This window comes from Accipiter gentilis, chromosome 28 (genome assembly GCF_929443795.1).
Source record: "Accipiter gentilis chromosome 28, bAccGen1.1, whole genome shotgun sequence".
NCBI lineage: Eukaryota > Metazoa > Chordata > Aves > Accipitriformes > Accipitridae > Astur > Astur gentilis.
In genome coordinates, this window is record NC_064907.1 from 19134915 (window position 1) to 19154290 (window position 19376).

The window sequence follows — 19376 nt, forward strand, 5'->3', positions numbered from 1 at the left end:
GTCTTGGGAAAGCTTTGTGGTTTTTGTCGGTAGCAGTGATCCCTGGCATGTCATCTGAGGTTTAATTTACCCTCACCAAAACCAGCTACTGACTTTGGTGTCATACTATCCAACTAGATAATTCTCTAAGCACACTGTCCATTGACATATGCTGTAAATCTTATATTTTATTAATAAAAGTATGCATAGAAAACATTTTGTCAGGTTGCTTTTTATCCTCTTTCCTGTCCTCCTTTTTCTCTATTTACAGGTATCTTTGAAATTGCTGATCTCTTCCCTACTGCATGTTGAACATACCCCATTCTGCTAGCTTCCGAGTTGTGATTTCTGGGCCTTACCCTAGACAGCTTGCCAGGCTGGGTGGGTGCAGGGGTAATTCTGCAAAATTCTTGCAGAAAAGCAGCTGCTCTGTTCTAGCGGTCTCCTCCAGAGCCCAGCGAAACCAATGCATGTTCTCCATTCTTGGTCCTTGAATACCAGCTAAATACAGAAAAGGAGTTCTGTTCCCTAGTGTCTTGTCTTGAAGCCAGTGATGCTACCTAAATGCCAACTACCACTTAAGTGGTTAGTATCTGCAAAATTACAACTGTATTCTGAACCACAGTGATACTACTGCCGACAATTAACGTTCAGTGTAAGTTGGTTGTCTGACTGGTACAGTGCTGCGGTATAGGCAAGTTCTGTGGCTGAAGTGCCTTCACCATTCTCCTGCTGAGAAGTGCCTGCTGCCTTGAGAATGTGTTGGGTATGCAGCAACACCCTGCTTTCCCTTACTGTTCTGTTGAGACAGGAGTGTAACTTCTACTCCAGCATTTATTACTTAAATACTTATTCTTTTATTCTCGGCCTAATTGGAAAAATCTCAGAGCTGATAAGCAGAAACCTATACTTTTCTCCCTCTTGCAGAGGGGCTGCTGGATAATGGATTACTAATTTGGGTGGGGGTGTTTTTTGTTTATTGGTGGCTCTGGAATTGGTTGTTCTTGGGTATGACGTAACTAGGAAGTAATTCCATGTGCACTGGTTTTCAGCTCTTCATCTCGGGCTGTAGAGAAGATGTATAATCTCCCAGTTCACGACATGACACTTGTGACTGCAATCGAACAGAGGGAGATGTTTCCTTTTGTGCTTTCCCATGCAATCAGCTGTCGTAAATTGGAGGACTGGCACATTGAATCAGTGTGTGGAGAGCTGTGCTGCAAGTGAGGTTGCTGCATAATGACTGTCAGTGGCTTGAATGATTTGTCTAAGTTTGCTCTTGGCAAACATTTTACTTAACCTAGTATAGAAAGGTTTGGGCTTGTAAAAACAAGTGGTGGAAGAAATGCAGTAGTGGCTGGAATAAAAACAGTAAGTGTTTCTTTCTGCTGTGATACAGCTGTGAGAGACTAAAACAGTGTGACTTCCCTTTCTCTACAGGATCTACCCTTGAATTTTAATAGTCTCAACCTTTTGCAAACGATCTGCTGTTTCTTTTACAAGAAAAGAGCACTTGCAGTTTTTTCTGATGGGAGTTTTTCTGTATGGGTGCTCTCCACTAGGAGGCAAAATGTTACCAAGGAGAGGTGGGTGCTTCAAAAATGCAAGGGATCAAGGTTGGATGTTGTGACTATCCCTTGAAGTCATCTTTGGAAGCACCAGTTGTCTGCAAGGATTGTCTGTTTGATCAGTTGTTGCTAAATATAAAATACAACAAAAGCATTTCCAGTGCACATCATCGCTACCTCCAGCGTAAAGAAACCAACCAAGGTGTTTAGGGAAAAGACTGCCTTTGTGTTTGCTGGGGTGGCATCCATCTTAGCAGCAGGTTAGCATTTTCTTCAGATTTGGGGCAAAGTAGTACTAAATGAAGAAACCAAAAGTAATCACAGTGTGTTTAAGACTTCAGATCATTCTTTACTTAAATTGCTTCAAACATATAGATATAACACCTTGGAACCATGAGAATAAAACAGTGGTGTTGGCTTGGCTCAGCTCTGTGAGATAAATTTTGTTACTTGTTTGATTTCAATCAACTTAAAGGCCTTTTATAACTTTCTAGAAGAAAAACCTTTTTATTGCACTTCAGTATGAAAGGCCTTTCCCAGGAGTTTATGGCTATTGTTTCTCTTCTATTAACATGTGGTTTTCTGTTCCTCCAACCTTGCTATTGTCATAGCATTTTCCATCCAAGGATTCAAATTACTTTACAAACATTAATTACATCTTTCAACTGCCTTAAGGAACCTGTGTAGTGGTTAGAGCGCAGGGCTGAAAGTCAGGACTTGTGAATGCTATTTCTGGCTCTGCGTTGACTCACTCTATAATCTTGATCAATTTATTTCTGACTCAGAAATTTTAGTAGTCCCACTTTACTGATAAATATTCATGCCACAGGTATTAGAGCAAATGCTTCCTGAATGATGGAGATGACAAATACTCATGATGCTAGCCTGTGATTGTTGGGGTTGCAAAGTAGGATAGGATTACCTAGGCAGGTTTGCTATTCAAAATCATAAGTAGCTCATTGTTCTAATTCCAATCTAGAATGTATCTGCAGCCTTTCTAACCTGTAAACAGCTGTTTTATTAAATTATTTACATTACTGCTTTCTTTTGACTACATGTAGCTAGTTCTCTTCCAGGGATATCCCAGAGACATCTGTATTTTCCACAAGATTAAACGTTTGGTACAGTCACGCAGGGTATGCAGTCAATTTGGTAAGAAAGGTCGGCGTTACAAAAGGCGATTTCAGATGTCCACACTTCAGTATTTGGATGCTTGTCAACAATAGCATAGATGAATAGAAGATGAAAAACCTCTGAAACCCGTATTCTAGTACGGGACAATTGTGACAGCTGTACATAAAGGCTTTTTCTCTAGCTTGAAATACTCCTGACACAAACAGAAAAAAGCTATTTCTTTGCCTGTGTAATGGGGAGGTAATGGAAGAGCAAACACTAATGGAAATGCATCTGTGTGACTTCTGTCTCTGAAGGTATTACTGTTACTGAACTCCTACTATGGGTACAGTAACATAAAAAACCACAGTTCATGTTCTCATGGCTGCTGATGGAAGGGGTTTATGATGTAAAAGACCCCTTTACTGCTGTTGGGAAGCAAAACGCTTATATGTATGTGTGAGATGGGACTTAAGTTACGATGTTCCACCAAAAAGACTCTAGGCCTCAAAATAAACATTAAGTGATGTCAAATGGAGTGAAGTTAGTAAAGGTGATTTCTCAAGCTGTGAAGGCAAGTTAAGTAATCATTTGTGAGGAAGTGAGTTTTGCTAGTTCTTTTTGTTAGAGAATGTGAGTGAAAGAGGATATTAGAAACAGAAGAATCCCAGTAAAGGTTCTGCTCGCTGCCCTACCAAGTATCTATGAAAAGTTGTTCTGCCTTAAGGAATTGCCTGATTTTCAAGAAGAAATTGACTCTTACCTTGAAATGAATAATTTAGAACCTTATTTTCTAGATATGACCATTACATGAAAGCTACTTAGATAATTGGCACAGAAGCTACTCACATTATGACTGAAGAAACCTCAGCAGGGTAAGGTAGATGTTTGCATCTGTATCTCACTGCATTTGAAAATCTATTCCATGGAAATTCAGTGTTACTCCCATTCTCAGTACAGCAGTATGTGCATCAAGAGCCTGAGGTTGCCTCTTCATTTTCATGCTGAAACTGGTGCACACTAGTAATTTCACTTTTTGTAGCTATGATTTTGCACCCCAGTTAAGAACAAGTCCAATTCTGTTACAGAGGTGCCATCTTCTCCATCTTAACTGTGTGCCGAGAATTAAAAGAACTCCTATGCGTGAGGTTGGTTTGTCTACTAAACGCTGTCATTTCAGGTGGGTATTAATCTTAAAAACCATTAGTTCTTCCAGAGCGCCTTAACTATATTTCATAGACCTAGTAGTTAACTTAAACTTATCTGAGGCTAAGGGAAGACTGATGAGAGGGGAAAGAAGTGTTCAGAGACTCGTACCATTGCGCCATGCAGGTTTGACAGGTTACCTCACACCCGCTCTGCTAAGGGAGGAGGTTTTGCTGCAATCTCTCATGTGGAAACACGTCTGAGCTGGAGGCCTGATGGGTACCGCGATAACAGTGACTGGGGTTTGACGGGTCCTCTCTGCAAACAGAACAGGCTCCACGGCCTGGAAAAGGGCTTCAAGGCCTCGGGGGCTCAGCCTCCAGCCAAGGTGAGGGAACGCCATCAGCCGTCTCTCCTGAGACGAGGGCGCTGTCCCATGGCTTCCCGAGAGCCGTGTGGGGAGAACCAGCTCCCCCCCCAGCCCGCCTTTCCCGCTGAGGTGAGCTCTCCCTCTTCGCCGCCCCCCCGCGCCTTTTTCTCCCCTCACAGACCGCCCGCCCTTTGCGCACGCGCGGCGGCGGCGGGACGTGCGCAAGCACGGTGAGGGAGCGCCATGGTGCGCGGCACGCGCCCCGGGGCGGCCGAGCGCCTGCGCGGCGGCTGAGGGCGGGAACGGTGCGACCCGCGCCTGCGCAGTGGTGAGGAGGCGGGGTGGCCGGGCCCGGAGCGGAGTCCAGGTTTGTTGTTGTTGTCCCAGCCTCAGCGGCTCCTCAGTCGCCGCTCCTGCGCCGCCATGTCCAGCCCTCAGGAACCGCCGCAGCAGCAGTACAACAACAACAACAACCCGCCGGCCGAGGGGACGCACACCGAACCGGGCCTCAACAGTGAGTGCGGCCGCCGTTAGCGTGTGGAAACGAACGCGAATGGGGCGGGGAACGACGGACACCGCGGGGGGGGGGGGGGGGGGCGGCTGTCTGTGAGGGCTGCCCCGGGGGCCGCGACCCCCTTCCCCCCCATCTCCCTTTTTCTGAGCCGCGATTGGCGGAGGACGGGGCCGCGCGAGCCGCCGGGGGCCAATCGGCGGCGGAAGGGGTGTAATTGGTTCGGTGGTGTCCGCCCGGAGGGGGGTGGGGGGGCGGCTGTGAGGGAGAGGCGGGCGGTGAGGCCTGAGGGGGCGCGGGGTGGAGGGGGGGGACACACGACGGATAGCGCTTCGACGGGAGTTGCCTGAGGGGGAGTGGGCTTGGGAAAGGGGCTGGCGGGGTGTCCGCAGGGCTTGGGGTGGTGGGGGCTGTGGGAGCCGTCGGATGCGGGGCTGGGAGAACGGAGGGGGCTGCGCGGAATAGGGGGGGGGGGGGGGGGGGTGCGCGGCAAAAGCGGGGTGAGAGCTCGGGATGCTGTGGGGTGGGTGGGAGGGAGGGTCGTGGCCGGAGGGTTTTGGGGCCGGGCTGCTCCTCACGGGAGCGTTGGTGGCTGAGGGGAATCGGCCACAGCGAGCGACAGCCGGAGGAACGAGCGAGCGCCGTGGCCGGGTGCTAGCCGAGGAGAGCAGGAGCAGGTTTGTTTCGTGGTTAAACTGAGTTTATTCGTGTGGCTGGTATTAACAGCTAAGATGGGGATACAGCAGGGTAGGGGGAGGAGCGTGACTGTGGGAATGAGTTTATTCAGGGGCTGAGTCAATACCACTGACGTGAGCTATTTTCCTCTATATCCGGCATCTGTGTCAGCTGCTCTGCTGCATCCTTTTGTTACTAGGATAACACTAGTAAGGCACATCGGTGGTTTTTATGTAGGCTCTCGTACTTACTTGGCAGATGCTTTTCCCTCGCTTTAAACAGCTGCTTCAGTGTGTCCTTTCATTTGTTTGTAATTATTAAGGATACTGCCGTGGAAGAGGTGAATAAATTGCTTTAATGATTAACTGCTACCTTCGTGGTTTACAGTGAAGTTAAACTGACCACGAAATATATCGGTTGGTTGATCCCCCGTAACTCAATGGGAATTGTATTAAAGAAGAATAAACTGTGCCCATTTCATAACACTGCTATTGTGTTATGGTAGCACTATGTCTTGTGATAACGATGGCAGTTTACAAGAGTGTTCACCTGTGTTAAATAGGTATTTTAGTAAATTATTCAGGGCTGTTAGCATACTTAAATAACAATTTAAGCTGTCTTAAAGTTGTGACGTGCATAGTGCATAAGTTGATGCTTACTTTAGAAATTGTGATCTTTGATGCTTCTGTATTTTAATATTTCCTTTTTGCTTTCTGTTAGTATGTTAACTTACCCTGTGGGACACGTTAACCTGCTGTAAGATAGGAGCAACAAGCGATGAGTGCACTGTAAGCCAGTGCTTGATCTGCCCACGTAGATCTTATTGCTGGATAAGCACGTAAAGGCTTAGCAAAATCAATGTGATTACTGAAGGTGGTGAGCACAAGGTATGAGAGGAAATGTTTGATAGTCTGAACAAAACAAATGCAGCCAATCGGCTCCATGTAGGCTTAGTGCTGCTTTCAGATGTTCAGCCGCTCCACAATGCTTTGGTGTTATAGGTACATTTTCTGCCATTATATAAGCTTTTGAGTGAACCTTTTCAGGCTAATGAGCTTAGACACTTACTCATTTTGTTCTGTATGTCATTTGTGCGTGTTTAGGGCCTTTCATTCAAAGATCCCTTAGCACTTGAATCGAAGGTCAGAAGACCTGGGAATAAAACTGGTAACTGAACCTATGCTTTGTTGGGTTCACCAGAACAACAACAAAAACCACAACACAACAAAAAACCTGCTTGCTCTGTTACATATTGACAAAAAGAAGAAATCCCACCTTAGGCAGGAACCCATCTACCTCTGTCATGGAAAATCTGCTTAATAATTACCACTATGGGAATCTGAATAGCTTTCTTTTTTTCTCTCTCTTTTTAGCTGCCTTTTTTTTTTGTTGTTGTTGTTAATGGTGTACTTCATTGTAGAAGTGATATTTCTTAGCTTATTCAAGTTGACCGTGGCTCAGACTTGTGAGCTACTAGTTTGGAGTATTTTATAATGTGTATATATGTATATAATCTATATACTGTCCTTGATATCTCCACCCCACCCACCCAAGTGAAATCACAGGGTGAATAAACAAGATGAGGTGCATCTTCCCCCACACATTTAGCTACTGTTGTTTAAACAGTCCATCAGTTATGGAAAAACATGCAATTAAAGTCAGTGTATATCAATTCATAGTGAAATAGTTAGCCTTAGAACATGGCTAAAATTCAGATAATTTTGGACAAAAAATACCCTCCATAGAAATAGTTTTGGCTTGGGTTTTTGGGGGTTTTGTTGTTGTTGTTTTTGGTTGTTGTTTTTTTTTACCCCAAATTGTGTGGTCATGTGATTTGTGAGGGAGGACAATTTTGCCGTATTTCTTAATTCTACTGTTCTTCATTCTACCATGTTTTTTGTTTTACTGTCAAGTTGGAAATATGGTAAAACTAAGAGTTCTCATGTGGGTGATTAACGTAACTTCCTTAGTTTTGATAAAAGCTTGGGGCAAAAAGCACCCTTTGTTGTGTGGGCGGTTTACTCTCAACTGTATTCCTGTGCATCTTTTTAAAGAAGCAGAGATTTCTGTCCCTCTAATCAGAGTCTTTGAAACTACTAGGGCTCTAGGGCTCCCTCTCCCAAACCGGTTGTGACTGCCAGTGGGAGTATGTAGCATGTTTTAGCTTGATGTCAGATTATGCTTCCTTGAATGTATTTTGACTCATTAAAAGTGAGGTCAGATGGAGAACGTGCTGCTTGTCATGTAAACTACTGCTCGACTTGTTGGGACTCTTTACTCACAGTTTAATTTGAGTGTTCTTCCTAGTATGGCCACAACGCATTTTAGATAAACGGCAAGTTTTGTCAGTCCGGGATAAACGTTAATAAAGATTTTATTTGTGCATAATCTTAAGCGCTCTGGAGGTGTGTTTAGTAGCTGCATACTAGAGCAACCAGTTCTGATCATCTTCCGCTGGGTTTTTCTCTGCCCATGCTTGGTGTCAGAGGACGACATCCCCTTGCACCTTTGCCCTCTGTTCTTTTCACATTGTTTGTCACTCACTGCTGATTTTTATTTTTTTTTTAATGATAGATGTCTCTGCAGATCCTGAGCATTGTAATTCTCCCAATAGATGCTCTCTGCTCCGAAATGGCTACTGCGGAATGTACGGCTTTCTGCCCTAACTGTCTCCCAACTGCAGCTGCCACATGCTTTTCTGCAGGTGTGGCCTCTTGCTGTGGAGGTGTTGCTACAAGGCAAATCTACCCTCCTGATGTATTTCTTAGCGTGGTCTTTTTATTTTGAAATTGAAACACCAGCAGTCATCATAAATCTGAAATAACATGGTCTCTGTGTCTCATACTGACTAGTCTGAGCAAAGGCTGCCTGCTCCCAGTTAACACTTCATTATCTGAAAAGCTCTGTGTGTAGTACAGAGTTGGTGTACCTCATGTGGTTGTGCTCAAGAGCTCTGTGCACACCCTGAATTCCTTGTTTGTGAATACAGCTTGGGGAAACCAGACTGTAAACCACCAGGTCTCTTTAAGAGTATGATGCTTCCATGGTCATCAGTATAATGGCGTAGTTAATAATCGGTACTAAGGATAAACTCTGTTTCAGCTTCACAAAATCAAGTTGAAAATAGGTGGACTTGTTATGACAAACATCCATTCCTGTGTCATTGATACAGTTCCCAGAGCCAAAACTTTGCTATAAAAAATAAGTGCAGGTACTCTAAGGTGCATTTCAGAAGTCAGGAAATCAGTGTTAAAATTTAGAACCTGTACAAATAATGTTTAAAAAGTAGTTTCAGCTGTTGTATGTGTATCTTTAGGCTTTCTCGTCTTGAGTATTTTTACCTCAGTGGTGAAGATGTCAGAACTTTAAAAAATAAAAAAAAAATATCAATGAAACACAAAAAAACCTGAAAGCACTCAACCTCAGGTGGTATAAATTAAATTACACAGGAGTTGTGATGACATAATATACATGTGTGAAATCATTATCTGACTGATAATGGGAAATAATGTCAAATTGAAAACAGCATGCTTTTGAGAAATTGGAGATCTTTCCCTCCATAATCATGGCTAATAAAGTGGCTGGATGGACAAGTGATTCTTGTTATATGTCTTAATAAGAAGGTTGGAACTGCAATTCGATAGGGTATGTACTTAAATATTTGGAACAGATAAAGCAGTAGAATTCTATCTTTATCCCTCAGGACATTAAATGGTATGTTTATGAATTAAGAATATTTTCAAAACCTGTTTGTTTCCATTTGTTTCCAATTGAAATGTCACTAACAAACATACTGGTAAATATTGTTTTGCATTTAATTAATCTGCACATAAAATGCAAATGAAGACATTTAAAACAAGAATCCTCAACCTAACTACAGCGTATATGAATTTTTTAGCAGATGCTTTTATCCTTATGATATACTCTTGCTCTTTTGTCAAATCTCAGTGCCCATATGGATATCCCATAGGTACAATTACAAAAAAAAAGGGGAAAACCCAGTAAATCTCAACTTGTAGGCCATACAGGCTTACCTGGCTAAGGAAAAAAAAAAGAGGCTGAAGTGATGGCATTGAAATTACTAACTGTTATTATATGTGAGACCTCTGGATTTCTCATGCTACTCAGTTCATTTTTTTTTGCTTATTAGCAGTGAAATCTTTTAATCTAACTGCAATGAAACGTATGTTAGCATGGTACTTTACGTGTGTAAGGAAACATAATGCCTACCTCAAGCTTCTGGTGGTTTGAATAGTGGTAGGACCCATTAAGGTTGTGGTAGGATAGGAGAGGTGGCAGATGGCATTGAATGGGAGATGTTTGTTAGAGGGCCAGGGCAAAGCTGAATGAGGCCTGAGAAGTCAGGCTGGCTGACTGATGTGTATAAAAATCAGAGTTTGATTTGGAGCCTTTGGAAGTAGAGGGAAGAAGGAGAACACGAAATTGCAGAAGGGCGAGTTGTATAGTAGGGGGCTAGGGGCCGAAAATCTTGTTTGAAAAAGGAATGTAGAAGTAGAGCAGGGAAGTGTAATTGAGTGTCCTGGTTTCGGCTGGGATAGAGTTAATTTTCTTTCTACTAGCTGGTATAGTGTTATGTCTTCTGACATTGAGTGCTACATAGGTAATTGAAACTTCAAACTGCAGAGAGAAACTTGGCATATTAATAGTTGAGGAGAAAGAGGATGTTTTATTTGACTAGCTCAGGAGGTAGGTAGCAACAAAATGTAGCTTTTTTAGGGGTGTGTTTGTTTATGAAAGAGGAAGAAACACATCACTCCTGTCTCCAGTACATGTTTACGAGCTTTCTCCCAGCAGCAGTATATGTTATCTTAATTCACCATATTCATGTTTTTTTCTGTGTGTAATTGATAAACTTAAGATGGGTTTTAGTTCCACTGCTTTTAATGAAATGACGTCTGGCTGGCCCAACAGGTTCCTGGGTGGAGTTACAGATGAACGGCAATGGCAATAGCAATGATAATGGCAATGGGAAAAACGGAGGTCTGGAACATGTCCCTTCATCATCCTCCATCCACAATGGAGACATGGAAAAAATTCTCCTGGACGCCCAGCATGAATCGGGACAGAGCAGTTCAAGAGGTAGTTCCCACTGTGACAGGTAAAGAAATATTTGCTGTCCCCCATGTAATTTATTGCAGTTTTTATCCTCTAGATATTAATGGAGGGGTAAAGCTTTTTGTCAGGCTTAAGTTTGTTATGTTCCAGTATTTGGAGTAGTTGCTGGCTCATGATAACTGGCTATCAAATAAGATGTCTGACTTCAAAAATACATCATTGCTACAGAAAGCTAACGAATCCAGGAGCGGGAAAGTCACATCAACACCACAGTTAAATTTCACATTGTCTTAAATCACATATGGTATAAAAAATACCTAATTTTACTGGCTCATTAATAATAGTGTTATATACGCATGCTTTATATTTAGTCAAGCATAATAAAATGTACCACTGGACTTAACAGAAAAAAAGTTTCTTGGAATTTTTACTCTTTGCTTTCACTATTCTACTTTTTTTTCCTGTGGAGGGAGAATATTACTTATCTAACAATATAATCGTTCGAGGCACACGTGAGCATTATGATATTCTTACATGTTCATTATACCTTTTTCCTATGAAGTTTTGGGGCAGTTTTGGAAATTCTTGAGAGGTTTCTATATATAATTTTAGCTGTCCTTCTGCTCGTGCCTCCTTTGGTTTTGCTGGGTGAATGCTGTCTGTCTGTCATGTCTACTATGTAGCTTATATAAGTGGTTGATCAGATATTAAAGCTATTTAAAATTAGTTAGGCCTGATTTAATTAGCGAATGTAGTAGACTGAAAATGATCCATACCAGTATTTCAAGTGGAATGGTTACATTTATAGAAAATAAAGTTTGTTACGTCTGTGTTGCTAAGAAACTAGTTGTCAGTAGTTTAGTACTTTGCAGTCCAACCAGGAATGTTTGCTAGATGATGGTTGCATAGTTTCTTGTACTAGCCTAGGATTTTTTCAGTCCTTACCCACGTTTTAGGTGAATGAAGACACATTTCTTTTTTTTTCTTTTTTCCTTTTTTTTGTTTTTTAAACTTAATTTTCCACTTGTTAACTTTTTGGTAATTCTTTTCCCCTTTTGACAGTTGAAGTAACGTACAAGAAAGGGGAGGTACAAGTGAGGCTAACGAGGAGAGTGTGTGTTGTTGCCAAGCATTAAAAGGTGTTTTGGTGTGTAATGTTTCCTCTTGTAATGATACAAAAAGAGGTACAATTCACAACAGCATCAGTGTTTTCTAAAAGAAGGAAGTGATCTACAACTTTTGTGTAACAGTCGAAGTTTTGGGCAATGCTTTCTTTGTTTCGGTGGAAGGACGGTCAACCCTGTTAAGAAAGGTAGGATTATAAATGGAAAAAAAAATTTGAAAAAATGAGGAATTTTGCAAGACTTTCTAATACTGATATTTGTGATCTGAAGGGTAGTGTAGTCTGTACCTCATTGGAATAGTGTGCAGAAGTGCATGTGGAAATGATTCAGCTGAGATGCTATTTACACTAATGATTCTTTAGGTGGCAGAGTGTAGTATGAGAAAATGACATAATGAAATCAATTTTTCTTTAGCCCTTCACCTCAAGAAGATGGACAGATAACTTTTGATGTGGAAATGCACACAAGTAAAGACAGTAGTTCTCAGGTATTTTCTTCATTAACCTTTAAAATACATCAACTTTTGAAAAATATATTTTAAAGTTGTGGATGTTGTATATAGATCATGTGTTTATATAGATCAGTACTGGGACTACTTGAGAGGTAGAGCAAGCTCTCTGTTATGTCAAAAGATCTAAAATGTTATGTATTTTACATGTCCAAAAAATGCATTAAACTACTGCTTGCTAGCAAGTTCTTTTTTTTCTATTTTGAGACCCTAAACTTGGCTATTCGCTGCAGTACAAGCAAATGAATTATATAAACCTTATTTATTCAAAATTTGGAGGTGTCCCTTAGTCATTTAGGTAAGGCTGTTTACTTGTCTTATACTTTGTTCTTGCAGGTTTTTGCTCATTCTTTTTCAATGGAACTTTATACAGTACCTGCCTGTAAATAGGTATAATAAATAATTTTTGCGCACTCAAGCTTTTGTCAGTTTAACTAAATTATCTTTTCTTTTAAGGGTTTGCTTTCAGAATAAGTTTTTATTAAATTAAAACACATTCCAGAACAATTACTTTTAACAACAAGGCAGGGTTAGTAAACTTTGTTTAGGCTTACATTCTTTGTTAATTGAGATTTGACTTGTAGAGAGTAACAGCTTTGGAGTGAGGGGAAAAATGAGGCTACATCTCTAAAGCTGAGAAATGCCCTGTTTAGTAGCAGTCATATTATTGTTTTAACACTGCTTGCGCTCTGTGTGTCAAACCTGTTTGTTTTTGAAATGTTTATATTTCTGCACAAGATTTCAGGATGTTCAGTTTATTGCTCTACAGATAGTCGGCTCACATGATAGTGAGTAATCTCCGTAACACAAACTGAGAGGATACTAATGCTGAACTCTTAGTTTGATCATTTAATAGAATTTGCTGTCTTCAGCAGTATAAATAAAAGCATTCCTGGAAGAATGAAACCTTGCATTTAATTTTGTCAAAGACCTGACTGAACAGTAGGACTGGTGTGGTTCTGCCCTATACAGCCAGAACGATCTGAATTAAGTTGTTGGTTAGGTCTGCCATCTGACTTTCGTGACTGTCATATTTGATTACTTTTGGTTTTGGTATGGTTCCCGCTTTAATGTTTTAAGTGGTTTATCTTATTTTACTAAGGGTCACTCAGGAAAATGTTTTAATATGAAGGAGGAGTTTGTACCAAAGTCAGTGGCCTTCTCTAGTCTTTCTAATTATTTTTTTCCTATATGGTAACATTTGCATCTAATGATGTAATGTTAAATCTCTGGATCAAGACAATTGTCGTGAGAGCTTGCCTTTCCCTACTGCATCTGGGACGCACCCAGTAGAAGCTGCTAGTTGCAAGTAATACAAATTCTAAATGACTAATAATACCTCTAAAAAAAGTCAAAATACTGTTTTTGAAACCTTTTTGTTTGGCTGTCTTTCTCTGCGTTAGCCATGTTCTGTACGCTGTAAATGGAATGTCATCAACTTAAAAGTTTTTGCCATTCGTAAAAACTTTGTTTAATACTTTTTGCATAATGCTGGCTTCTTACATTTAGGATTAAAATAATCTTTTTTTGTTAGTTTTAAAAAACTAACCAAACAACTTGCAATAATATGGAAGTCTTAGATGTAGTAATAAAATTTGTGGTGTACTGACTTCTGCCGATCCTCCTATTAGCATAATAAAATCTCTTCTAAATAATCAGTAGTCTGAGACCACTTGCTCCTTTATCAGCTGCCACCATTTGGTGCTTATCATTTTGCCACTGTTGTTGTCGCTCTCAATTTAACACCATAAGGAGGAGCTAATTGAGTGTTATAAGGCTTGTCCCATGTATATTTTCAGTCTGAAGAAGAAGCAGTAGAAGGAGAGAAAGAGTTGGAAGTTTTGAAGAAAAGTGCTGACTGGGTGTCAGACTGGTCAAGTAGGCCTGAAAACATTCCTCCCAAGTGAGTTAAACTCTTTTCTTTAATGAATATTATTTTATATGAAGGAGAGAAGAATCATAAGTCACAACTGCATGGAATTAGTCTGGCTCTCCAAATAACATCATCTTAGAAAGAGATAGATTTCTCTTTGGGAAGGCTACAAAAAGTCAAAAAAATGAAGTATGAAAATGTTAATAGCAACAGAATTACCTTTTTATTGAAAGTAATATAAATCCACAGCAAGCTGATTACAAGGTTTCTTGACATAATTATTGGGAGAGCTGGGTACTTGGAGCTGGGATTCATGGGATTTAGTTTTGGCTTATTGAATGGAATAATGTTGAGCAAGTCTCCTAAATTCTCTGTACCTTTTTTTCTTTCTCTGTAAAATATGTAATGTTCATCCACGGAAGGGGAAACGTTGAGATCCTTGAATGCAAAGCATTTTTATTAAAATAGAGGATGCTGTCTAAATGTAGCAGACTTCTGTATCTCTGTTTGGAACAAAAAATGAGGCTCTTGCTAACAAATCACATCCTGAAATTCCCTCTCTCGGACCTACCTTTCTCTTCAGCTACTGCTCCCTTTGTCTCTATACTGTCTGTGTAAGTGGTCTCTCCACAATACCTCCTATTATTCTCTTTGATTCCTTACTCTGTGTAAGGGATCTGTTGCTTTGATCTCTAGCTCTTTGTACTTTTAAAAAAAAATGTTCCTACAGAGATCTGTGCATTTGTGTGGGGAAAAAAAACCCCAAAGAAACAAAAAAATCTTGTTGAATTTTTCCCCCCCCTCCCCCTCTTCTTTCAGGGAATTTCATTTCAGACATCCTAAACGTTCAGTGTCTTTAAGTATGAGAAAAAGTGGAGCAATGAAAAAAGGTGGCATTTTCTCTGCAGAATTTCTTAAGGTTTTCATTCCATCTCTGTTCATATCTCATGTTTTGGCTTTGGGACTAGGGTAAGTATTAACCTAATTCTCACTTTAACTATTGCATCTGGCTTTGCTTTTCCCCTTTACTTGTGTGTTAGGTGCTTGCTGAAAAGGGCTTTATCTTGAAAAACTAGAATACTGTTGCACCTTGCTCAAGATAGACTTGGTGCGCTTTTTGAAATGCAGGAAAACTTTGCAGCAATTAAAACTTTGCAGCCACTAATGTGTTTTATTTCTAGAATAGACCAAGTTTCTTGTATTGAAAATGCATGGATTGTCATGAATTTGCAAATTATCTTTGCAATTATAACGTGCCATTTGATTATCCACGCCTTCTACTTAAATGCTTTAGGTTATAATGTAGGGCAAGTAAGAATAGAATAGCTGGAAAACTGCTGTAACTTTTACTAACCATTACAAAAACACATTGTACAAATAATGATGCTGAAGTTCTGTGTGTATGGCACATACTCTGTAATTTTCAATGTCTTAATGCTGCAGTCCTGTGATATTATTGAAAGTCAAGTTTTGAATACTTAAAGAAAGATACATGAAATACTGGATGTGTCCCGCAAGATCAGCTACGACTCTGCTCAGCAATGTTTTCATTGCCGACATAATCTCTCAGCTTGCTTAAGTCCTTGCGTTATGTTTATCCATTTTACGTTCTTCTGTGATGAGGGCAAAGTCATGTACTCAAAATATGTTTTTATTTAGCTTTGTATTTGTTTCTGGGGCGTAGTTCAAGCATCTTTCTAAATTCTTGTAAGCTGTCAAATAAATTAGGAGGATAGAATATATGAGAATATTTTGTAAGATATTTGTGCTATAGCAAAATCGTGTATTTCTGCGACGAATTAAATCTTGCCTGGATTTATTTGTTAGACGTCAGCATTTGTGTAGATCCTCAATGCTCAGTGTTCTAAAGCTCACCCCCTCCCTTTATAGGCAGTCCTTCATTTGTTTTACCATCATAATGTGGGAATGTTGCTTGACTGTTAAGAGTCCCTGTGTCGGGTACTCTACAAACAACACAAAAACTTTTGGACTGTGGTTTTCAAATGAGCTTGGGACTGGAAGAAACCCACTTTTATTGAATGTTAATGTCGTCGGTCCTTCTAGGCTTGTCTGAAAATCTCACTCCTTAAGTAATTTTATAGAAGAGAAGTGAAGTCCTTGGAAGAATCTCATCAGACTTTCTTGAAAGACAAATTAGAATAACGTGAGTGCATGAGGACTGTTTGGAAAACTGGGAGTATTTCTGTGAAATACGATATGCCTTATACTTTTTATTTCAGCATCTACATTGGAAAACGACTGACCACACCTTCAGCCAGCACTTATTGAAAGATGGAGTGCAAAACCTGGAAATCCACGTGACCTGTGAAGGTGTTACTGTCTCATTTAGTACATTTGACTTGAGACCATTTTAAGCATGACCCTGACTTCACCCTTTCCTTACACATCCAGGTTTTTGCTAACTCTGGAATTCAGTATTGTGTTGGAACTCTGTTGAGGTGTGTCGCTATCCACATTCTTTCCCTCTCCTCCCATTCCCCTGCCTCTTGGCCTGCAAGACACGTCAGAGTTGCTGAACGGAGTTTACAACTGTCTATATGTTGCAAGGGCTTCTCTTGATGCAAAATGCCACCAGCAAATTTTAATTTTATCAGTGATGCTGTTGCCTCCTTAGTGCAACCTGACTTAAATAGCAGTTGTGCATGGTATAAATGTTGACTGTATTATGGTGATAAAATTAACAGTCTCTGTGGAAGAACATTATTGATTGGAGTGAAAATGAATTTTTCTATTGAAAAACAAGCTGGTTGTGAAATAAACTAAGAAATCACTGGCAATAAAAAACAGTTTAAATCGGCTTTTGGGGGAATTTACTTGGCCCCTTGTATTGGCTAACACGATTTGATTTGCAGGAGGCAAAGACTGCATAAATTTTGAAGTAGGATAACTAAACCATCAGCATATTTTAATATTAGGTAATTGTTGTAATCTTGTCTTTTCTATGAAGTCAGCTCCTTATTCCTTGTAGGAAAACCTGTCTGATGCCTAGAAAATATTAGAAAAATTGCATTGTTTGCATGTGAAGAAGCTTTTCTTTTCCTTTCCTGTTTTCTTAAGGGAAAATTTAAAATGTGAAATTTCCCTTTTAAAAGTAGTTTTAAATTAAGGAAAAACCCAACAGCTGTAGGTGTAGTTAGACTCTGTATAAAAGGATGTGATTCTGTTTGTTGTGGAACCATTTACAGTTATGATGATACGGCAGTTTCAGAAAGTAAAGCGTTTGACTTATCTTTAAGGGGGACAATCTTGCAGGTATGTAAAGATTCAGAAATTGTAAAGCTCTGAAATGTCTTCTGCAAATGAGTTTTCAATATTCCTATCTCTCATTGTTTACTGTACAATCTCCTTCGGGGATACATGGAATCTGAAAGTCACTTGTGATGTCTCATGTTAGATAGACTTCTCACTAATGTTGTTGAACTTTTATCTTAGGGAACATTAAGCCTTGTCCTCCTTCAGTGACACTTCTTTTCAAAATGTGAAGCTTTAGTACCAAATTGTTACAAAGCATTGGGACAGTCATGTCCTTAAATAGATTTTATTGGATTTCAGAACATGTAGCATGACTCTGAAGGATAGAATACTCTTTTTTTATATATATATGAATATATAAAAAAATATGATATAGACTTTAATACTAAGTATTTAGGGAACCAATGCTAATTTTAAGACTAGCACAAATCTCATTTAAATAAAAACTTCAGTAGGCGGACTTGTAGAAAATGATAAGAAAATACAGTCAGCCAGTTTGGAGAGAACAGCTACCTATAATTGTTTGCTTGCATCAGCCTTTATAAAGCTGATTATTTGATATAGCAGTGATGGCTTGAAACAGTTGATGCATAGAAGCTAAATCCCAACTGAGATTTGGTTTAAAAGAACTTAGCTCCCAGGAAGTAAAAAAGTTAAGTATAAATCCACTGCTAAACTGTATTTATTTCTATTCTCTACTTCTGAATGCTGTTAGAGAATGCTTTCAGGGTGAAAGGGCAATCTAACAAAATTCTCTTGAAGACATCTGCTTTTTTCCTTTTAGTTGTGAATACTAGTGGCACTTGAGTTGCCTACAACTGCATATTTGTTTCAAGTGTGGATGTTGGGTTTCACCCAAAGGTGGGGGAGGGAAGGGGGAAGTGGTGAAGGGTGTTTTAGATAGTATCAAGTACATCATTTTACAGTCCTAAAACCTGAGGGAACGGGAGAAAGGCTGAAACACTTCCAGTTCTAATTGCAGCACTTTGTTTTGTATGGAAATTGGAATAGTGAAAAAATAGATTTTTACGAAGTAGGGAGTACTTTTAAAAAAAAAAAATCCCTTTCTAAATTAAAAGGTAATTCTTCTTCAGAATATCTGATAAATAATATTGCAAGCTTGTGGCTAGAGTATCATCACAGCTTATAATATTTGAAGGAGCCGTGAAGTAAAAATTGTGAAAACTATAGGTGAGGAATGGATACGTGATCACTGTAACACTTGCTAGGATATAATGCAGTATTTATTGATACCCTACTATAAGCTTTGGATGACAGTCTACAACTTCTAGTTTTACAATGAACAGAAACAGATTGTTGTATAATTTGAAAAGGGGTTTCAACTATTGATAGTTGAAGTTTTGTTAAGATAAATGTTGTTTAAAAAGCTTTATACCTGTTTACAGTTTTGGAAAAAAAAAAAATGCAGGCTTCATTTTTCTTACATTCAGCAAAAACTGGCCTAATATTTGTAAATAAGATCAAGAAGAAAAATGCATAAACTCGCACATTAAAAATGCAGCAGGCTAACTTGACTGCAGCAAATGCATATTTACTTACTGTTTTAAAAAGTGAAAGCTGAAGATTGTTAGAAATTCAAATTTTTTAATTGACATTTGTTGAAATATTGGAGTTAACTGAGCCAAAGTGATTATGCATTCTTCATAAATTAGTTAGCACTTTGTAACATTATATACAGTTTACAGTACCTGTATAAGTTGTAGCTTATAAACATTTTGTGCCATTAAAGCTCTCACAAAACTGGTTGTCTGAAATTACTTCATGCTGCGCCTTTCTTCTCTTTTTCTTTCTTTTGTTTTCTTTCTTTTTACAGGACTGCTTTGTATAATGTTTTATGAAACTATTGTGTCCTGGGCTATATGAACATTGAAGCTGCTGTTTATAGACTGGAATAATTTTTTGAAAGATTGCTTGGATGGGTTTTGGGGTTTTGGGTTTTTTTGGGTGCGGGGGGGGTGGTGGTTTTTTTGGTTTTTTTTTTTTTTTTTAGTGACTTGGGATCATCTGCTTCTTTTCCTGAAGCACTTAATAAAAACATTTCCGTTGTCAGCAATGTGTACCTGCGCCAAGTCCTCCAGCACCTTGTCAAGGAACACTTGTAAAGCAAAATAATGTAGTGGCATATGAAATGTAAAGTAG

At 39.6% G+C, this 19376-nt stretch overlaps 1 protein-coding gene across 2 annotated transcripts; it reads left to right on the forward strand.

The window, feature by feature from the left end:
* The first annotated feature begins 4496 nt into the window (after nt 1–4496).
* On the forward strand, nt 4497–18991 carry BNIP3L (BCL2 interacting protein 3 like). Of its 2 annotated transcripts, none has more exons than XM_049831249.1 (6): nt 4497–4690; nt 10295–10481; nt 11977–12049; nt 13870–13973; nt 14763–14912; nt 16184–18991. In XM_049831249.1, the coding sequence occupies exons 1-6, from the start codon at nt 4600–4602 to the stop codon at nt 16230–16232; spliced, it is 654 nt and encodes a 217-aa protein (XP_049687206.1). In that variant the 5' UTR covers nt 4497–4599; the 3' UTR covers nt 16233–18991. The 2 variants fall into 2 exon arrangements, with proteins under 2 accessions (XP_049687206.1, XP_049687204.1); XM_049831247.1 differs by lacking the exons at nt 4497–4690; nt 16184–18991 and adding exons at nt 5272–5364; nt 15834–16177.
* The last annotated feature ends 385 nt before the right edge of the window (nt 18992–19376 follow it).

Excerpts from the sequence above, each read along its gene's own strand:
- BNIP3L (XM_049831247.1), top strand. The coding sequence starts at position 10,315 with ATGAACGGCAATGGCAATAGCAATGATAATGGCAATGGGAAAAACGGA. Across the intron at positions 10,482-11,976 it reads GGTAGTTCCCACTGTGACAG|CCCTTCACCTCAAGAAGATG; the intron begins GTAAAGAAATAT and ends ATTTTTCTTTAG. Across the intron at positions 13,974-14,762 it reads CCTGAAAACATTCCTCCCAA|GGAATTTCATTTCAGACATC; the intron begins GTGAGTTAAACT and ends CTCTTCTTTCAG.